The sequence below is a fragment of the Chenopodium album genome, chromosome 2 (genome assembly GCF_948465745.1).
Source record: "Chenopodium album chromosome 2, dcCheAlbu1.1, whole genome shotgun sequence".
Lineage (NCBI taxonomy): Eukaryota > Viridiplantae > Streptophyta > Magnoliopsida > Caryophyllales > Amaranthaceae > Chenopodium > Chenopodium album.
This window is the reverse complement of record NC_137835.1, coordinates 11,730,049-11,736,969: the sequence shown is the minus strand read 5'-3', so window position 1 is coordinate 11,736,969 and position 6,921 is coordinate 11,730,049. Positions and strand designations below refer to the sequence as shown.

Here is a 6,921-nt window from a genome sequence, read left to right as displayed (position 1 = left end):
GAATTCAAAATTCCTTAATTACTCTACATACTGTCCATGTCATCCAACCTCTTAAAATTTGATTTTTTTTTTCCTAGTTAAAGGTAAAACCGCTAATTGAATTAGCGGTTTTACCTTGCATAAAACCGCTAATTCAATTAGCAGTTTTATGTTATATTAAACCCACACTTTTTGTAAGGTTATTTTTTTTACTAAGATAAACCGCTTATTGAGGGCTTGTTTGGCATCAGTTTTGGTTTTCAGTTTTCTGTTTTTTTGAAAACCAAAAACCAAAAACAGGAAACAAAAAAAAGGTGTTTCCACTTTTCTGTTGTCAGTTTTCAAAAATATCATGATTTTAATAAGTTTATAAAATTTTGATTCATTATAGGACACATATCATATACTTTAAAAAACAAAAAACCAAAAAACAGAAAACCACAACAATACCAAACAAACCCTGAATTAGCGGTTTTGTTCTACCAAAAAAAAGGTAGATGATGTGGACGGTATGTAAGGAGATTTTATAAAAAAATAGTGTAATCGTGGAATTTTGATTTCTTTGAACAATATTCATGGAAAACACTCATAAAATTTCCAAAAAAAAAAAAAAAAAAAAGAAGATAAATTGAGCATCATAGATTTTCTTATATTGGACACGCGCCTCTTAGCTTGTACTAAATAAAGTTATAAACTTCTTTTAAAAAAATATAAAGTTATAAGCTAATCGATTATCGTGTGTTTATGTCATTAATTTCAACTTTATACCCTTTAAAAAAATGAAAAATTGCCCGAAATAATCCCACTTTTAAGCCATTCGCTAAAAATAATCCCGCCTTTGACCCCCGATCTTTTTTAATGGTCCCATTTTACCTGGAACCGGTTATGTAGGTTTTTTTTTAAAAAAAAGTTTAATTGACACATGTAGCTACTTAATTGGTCAAATTTTTTTAAAAAAAAGTGGATAAAAAAACCAGCACCACCTAAGCCCCACCATCCCCACCACCACCCAAACCCAATCCCTAGCCCAAACGCAAACCCTAGAATTGAACCACCATCCCACCCAGACCCGAAACCACCGCCGCATCGCTGACCGGAATCCCACCTAGCCAACCCAATTCCAAAACCCATTAACTCAAGATCCTTTGAAAACCACCAAACAAATTCCGAAATTGGGCTCGATGTGGAATCAGGGCAGGGGAGTTCGACGAGGCTGGAATAAGGGGACTGGGGAGGTCGACGCGGACGGAGGGAGACCGGGAGGTTGGCGCGGCTGGAGGAGGATGGGGGATGTCGGTGAAGCTGAAATTGGGGGACGTGGGATGAGGGAGGTTAGCGAGCTTGAATACGGGGATGGGGTGGTCAACAAGCTTGTATAGCGGGATGGAGGTGATGGGAGGTGGTTGGATTTGTAGGACAACCAGATTCCTGGATCAAAGGGCGGTCGACGCGCGGAATCTACGCGTGGCAGGGGAGTTCGGGGCACGAGATCGGTGCGTGGCAAGGGTGGTCGGGGCGCGCGGGATCGGTGGCAGGGGAGGTGGTTTGGCTGGTTGTGGTTTATAAAATTAATTAATGTTTTTTTTTTTACTTTTTTTTTTAATTTAAATTTTGGACTAATTGGGTGCCGATACGTGTCAGATAACTTGCTATTATACTACGTATTACAAGTCAACTGACCGGTTGAGACCATTAAAAAAGAAAGAGGGTTAAAGGTGAGATTATTTTAAAATAATCCATAGGTGGGATTATTTTTAATGGACGGGCCAGAGGTAGGATTATTCCGGACAATTTTTCAATAAAAAAAACATTTAGTAATTATGCATAACCTTCCGAGATTTAAGGGTCATATACCTTTACCATTTTATTCATATACCATTTTTCAAGTTTTCTATATGAAAAGTCAATAATACAACACCACTTCTAGCCCATTTCATCACTCAGTTTGACTCGTCAAGTCCACCTTCCAATATCGATTGACATAAGTGATAACTACCTTGCTTCTTTCCCTTCTTGGATTTCTTTGCCATTCTAATGTCCTTTTATTTCTTTATTCACGGTTTTAAAATCAACTTTGGAATCAGTTGTTGTCAATGATGAAGGTTTCACAACCAATAAAGTAAACAAAAGTATACTTATTCCAAAACTCTTCTAAGACGACAAGATTGGGAATACTACTATTTTTTTTTTCTTTAACCAACTCTTAACATTTCATTGTAAGCAAACAGATAAGAAACCAACAACTCTTGCTTCAAAGAAACTCTCTTACTCTCTATTATTCAACCACCACATTCCCTAAACACCAACTTTGATCCAATAATCTGAGTTTAATAAACATTCAAATCACAACACAGATAATTAATTTACGTGGTTCACTACCAATGCATCAGTCACGTACTCACGTGGCCTAAGTTCATAGCCCATATGTAGATTCAGGGCGATCCTACATTCACAATAGCACAATTCTATCTCTCTCAACTGATCAATGCTCTGTTTTTATTCACCCTTTTAAAAGAAAAAACAGAGGAAACCCAATTATATTGCTTCATACCCATATGGAAAAAATACACATTTTGACATATTCATTATTACTATGTACCATATTATCTCTTGCTCTTCTTGCATTTGTTTTCTGCATCCTTGCCGAGTTCAAGAAGTCAAAGGTACGACGACTCGACAACGATCATTCATCAAATTTTCCATTCTTTTTTGATCTTTAACTGTAACTGATTTATCTGTTTGTTTGATGAGCAGGTTGAGGATGTGAAAATAGATGGGAAATTGTGTGAATTACCAGAAAACGAAGCTTTTTGGTTTGGAACAGCAGCTTTGATATGTTTTACAAATGCTCAAATCATAGGAAACTTCATCATTTTTGTAAGATATTGGTCAGATTCAAAGGAAAGAAGATCATGCTGTTTTTTTACAAGGCTGAATGTTGCTACCATACTCGTACTTATTTCCTGGTAAGCGAAAATACATTACTCTTCTTAAAAAAATATTGATAATGAAATAAGAGAAATAAATGAGATAATTTTAAATATTGATAATGAAATAAGAGAAAACAATATTGATAATGAAATAAATGAGATAACTTTTTTCATTAAATTTGACTAATCCATACCATTACATCACATTACTTTGTAATTTTAACAAAAATATTAAAAAATTAAAGACTCAAATTTTTTTTTCAATTTCATCTCTAACAATCTAATACACTACTCTATTTTGCCTTGTCCATGATGATCCCTTATGTTAAACTTAGGGTTATGTTCCAAAAAAATAGGAAAAAATACGAAAAAAAACCATCTTTTATAATACTTTTTTTTTTTTAAAGAACACCTTATAAAAATTTTCTTGTGAAAACACACCTAAATCCACTTTATTTTTTTATTTTTTTTGTGTGCAAAGTAACATCTTAACCTAATTTCCGGTGTTTGACTTTGGTTTTCAAGCATTGACCCTCACCTGAGTCACATGTGGTTTGGTTAAAGCCCCTCTTTCTTAATATTTCCCCCTTGTTCCCTCCAATTGAACTTTCTCTCTCCTTTATTTCTTCCAACCAAACCTTAATTACTCTCAATTGAACTCCATAGTTGAGCTCAAATTGCGAGGCTAGTAAGTTGTTTAATAAATGAAATTGCTTTTTAATTTTGTTAGGTTTTCAAAGATTTAATAAATAGGGTTTGTAATTGAAAATTTAGGTTACTATTTTGGGACTGATGCCCACCAATGTGTTTATGATGAAATTAGCAGTAATTTCGAGGGGCCAATGTTTTTATTATGCCACCAATACGGTCTTTGATTTTTTTATTTTTATTTTTATTTTTTTATTTTTTTTTATGTGCTTGCAATATTGGCTTCCATGGAGGAAGGGAGTGAGGAGGTGGGTGGGTTTTTGGGTGGATGGGGGTAAATTAACCAGGTTGGAATTTTCATGGGAGTAGATTTATTGGGTGAGATGGTGTTGGTGATGGTGGCAGTGAGGTGGTGGCGGCGGTGAGGTGGTGTTGGCGGGGGTGGCAATGAGGTGGTGGTGGCGGTGAGGTGGTGTTGGTGAGGGAAAGGGGAAAAATATAAAGGAAGGTGGTTTTATGAGATCACGTGACTCACACATGCAAAAGTCAACGCAGGAAAACCAAGTCAAACATTAGAAACCAGGTTAAGGTGTTATTTCGCATAGGGAAAAAAAAAAAAAAGCGGTTCTAGGTGTGGTTTCACAAGAAAATTTATATAAGGTTTTTTTTTTTTTTTTTTTTTACCAAAAAAGTGTTATAAGAGGTGGTTTTTTTTTGCAATTTTTCCAAAAAATACTGTAAAAAAATTTAGGAAGTTTAATTTATACCTAATCATATATTTTAAAAAAACTTTGAAAATTCTACTTGATAGCCTCTAAGAATTGAAAATTCTATATGGAAGACAATTTACATTTTACTGTGTGACCCTCTTCTTTTAAATAATTAAGTATAGTGTCATTTAATATGTTTTTTGGCCAACCTTCATAATTTAATGGTGAACCCTTAGTTAGTAAATCATATACCCTTTCCTCTTCCGCTAAACCACCACTAAACCTTTACCCCTTCCCCTTCCCCATCCCGGTCGCTTTCCCGCCTTCCCTGATCGTCGACACTGAAATTGGAGAGGGGTGATGGTTTTGGGGTGGGCCTGGGGAGATATATGAGAGGGAGAGAAAGAAGAGAGGCGATAATTTCGAGGGTAGGTTTTGGGAGGGGCGGTGGTTTTAAGACTGTGGAAGGGGATATGGTTAGTTTTCAAGACTTGGGAAATCGGAGAGGGCTATTTTCAGGATGGGGAAAGGTAAAGGGGTAGTTTCGGGGTAGGGAAAAAGAAGGCGGAGGTTTTCGGGGTTGGGTTGGAGGTGGGGGTAGTAGCTAGGCACTAGTGGTTGTTGGAAGGTAATGATGATGGTGGCTAAGGGACGGTGATGTGATTTCGTTGAGTTAGGTGGCGGGCCTATGTGGTGGTGTGGAGTTAACTAGGGGAATTAGTAATATTGTTATAATCGTTAAAATTTAGTCATTTTGTGGCTAAGGGTCTGTTCTCTTCGGCTTAATTTCAGTTCAGTTCAGCTCCAATCAGTTCAGTTCCTAATTTCCTTCTCTCATAATAATTCAATTCAGTTCAGCTCTGTTCACTTTAGCTCCAATCAGTTCAGTTCAATTCAGTTCAATTCATCACAATTCAGTAAATCAGAACAGGTCTTGAGTTAGCCATAAAAAACACATATCAGGTCACTCTACTTAATTATTCAAAAGTAGAGTGTCACTCAATAGATTACGCTCCAAAATCTAACTTCCTAACATAGGTCCAGGTTACTCGTGAAGGATTATGATCCAAATATACACTTTTTCATAGGGAGTACTTATTAAAATAAATTTACATCTAAATTATTTCTACCAGTACATTGTTGTACTCTGTCACAAAAATTGAATAAAGAGCTAAGTTGTTGTCTTGGAAAAAAATAGTCTTGAACATAAATTTAACTATAAATGACCTTTTAGTTATTTGCTATATAATAATGTCTTTTCCAATAGATATATGTGTATGGAGTATATAATGAAGTATAACCAAATTAAGATTGGCCTATTGAAAAAGAAAGCATCATCCGACCATGAGGTTGGACCGTTGGAGGTTCAATTTTCACTATTGACAATTATTAGAAATTAAAAGGGACAACAATGAAAAGAACTTAAAAGAACGGAGATTTATTTATAATTTAAAGTGAGTAATTTTCTTAACTTAGTTATATTGAATATTATTTGCATTACCTTTTATAAGAAGTGCAACATTGGAAATTTATATTCCCATGTATAATTTTTAATTAATAATCATGGGAAAAAGTCCTAAGAATGCCTACTTCCCATAAATTTGTCAACCAAACATCGTTAAAAAATTTCTAATTCCTACAGATTTTTATTTTCTATGTCAAACAAACAACACCTTGGTGTTTTTTTTTTCTTTTTCATACGTCTAAAAATTTACTTTTTATCGTTACTTTTATGTTTGATTAATTAATCGTCGATAATCGTTTATGTTAATTCACAAGAAAGTGATGTAGATTAACTACTTTGTAACAGGATCACCTTTGGAATTTCAATAATATTAATTAGCACAGCAACAAGCATGAATAGAAGGCAGCCTTATGGAAAAGGATGGCTAAATGGGGAATGTTATATTGTAAAAGATAGAGTTTTTCTTGGTGCATCTATTTCGGTTCTTATTACCTTGGGATGCACTTTAGCATCTGCAATTGCAACATTAAGGAAACAATATCAAGTCTTATCTATTGAAAAGGCTTAAAAAGGTGCATTCCCAAGCAAAATTTAGATAATTTCAAAATTTAATTCAACTAATTATGTGCAAAGCATATTTCTAAAATATATAATTTGTATAATATATAGGATTCAGTTTGCTGTTAGCATTTATTTAGCTATATACTGTATTTTTTTCTCCTATTATTTGAAGTGTATATATTTGAGGAGAAGTTTCTTAGCCTATACTTTATTTCTCACTTCTTTTCTCTCTTGAGTTTCAGTTTCAAAGAAAGTTGGTTAATTTCCCTTTTTTCCGATTAGATTATATTAGTCTTTGTACATGTTTGATTTTCAATAATTTTGTGTGTCATGACTTTTGAATGTAGTCGAGTTTCATTTTTATTTGTTATTTAGTTTACTATATAGGATGGAGTTATCGTTAAATTATCATGGGAAATCTAATATATATATATATATATATATATATATATATATATATATATATATATATATATATATATATATATATATATATATATATATATATATATATATATATATATATATATATAGCTAAACTTGAGATAGCGACACTTGGCGTTCTAACTTTTCGCCAAGTGTCGCGCCACGTAGGATAGAGTTATATAGAATTCAATTTATAGGATAA

At 33.8% G+C, this 6,921-nt stretch overlaps 1 protein-coding gene across 1 annotated transcript; it reads left to right on the top strand.

Annotated features, from left to right (window-relative positions):
• The first annotated feature begins 2,177 nt into the window (after positions 1-2,177).
• Positions 2,178-6,360, top strand: LOC145583082 (protein MODIFYING WALL LIGNIN-2-like). The gene is made up of 3 exons (XM_081640210.1): positions 2,178-2,642; positions 2,734-2,945; positions 6,078-6,360. The coding sequence occupies exons 1-3, from the start codon at positions 2,535-2,537 to the stop codon at positions 6,298-6,300; spliced, it is 543 nt and encodes a 180-aa protein (XP_081496336.1). The 5' UTR covers positions 2,178-2,534; the 3' UTR covers positions 6,301-6,360.
• Positions 6,361-6,921: the final 561 nt, after the last annotated feature.

What these genes read in the sequence shown, in the direction of transcription:
- LOC145583082 (XM_081640210.1), top strand. Translation starts at nt 2,535, where the DNA reads ATGGAAAAAATACACATTTTGACATATTCATTATTACTATGTACCATA. An exon ending in CCGAGTTCAAGAAGTCAAAG is followed by an intron (nt 2,643 to 2,733) that starts GTACGACGACTC and finishes TTTGATGAGCAG; the next exon opens with GTTGAGGATGTGAAAATAGA. An exon ending in ATACTCGTACTTATTTCCTG is followed by an intron (nt 2,946 to 6,077) that starts GTAAGCGAAAAT and finishes ACTTTGTAACAG; the next exon opens with GATCACCTTTGGAATTTCAA.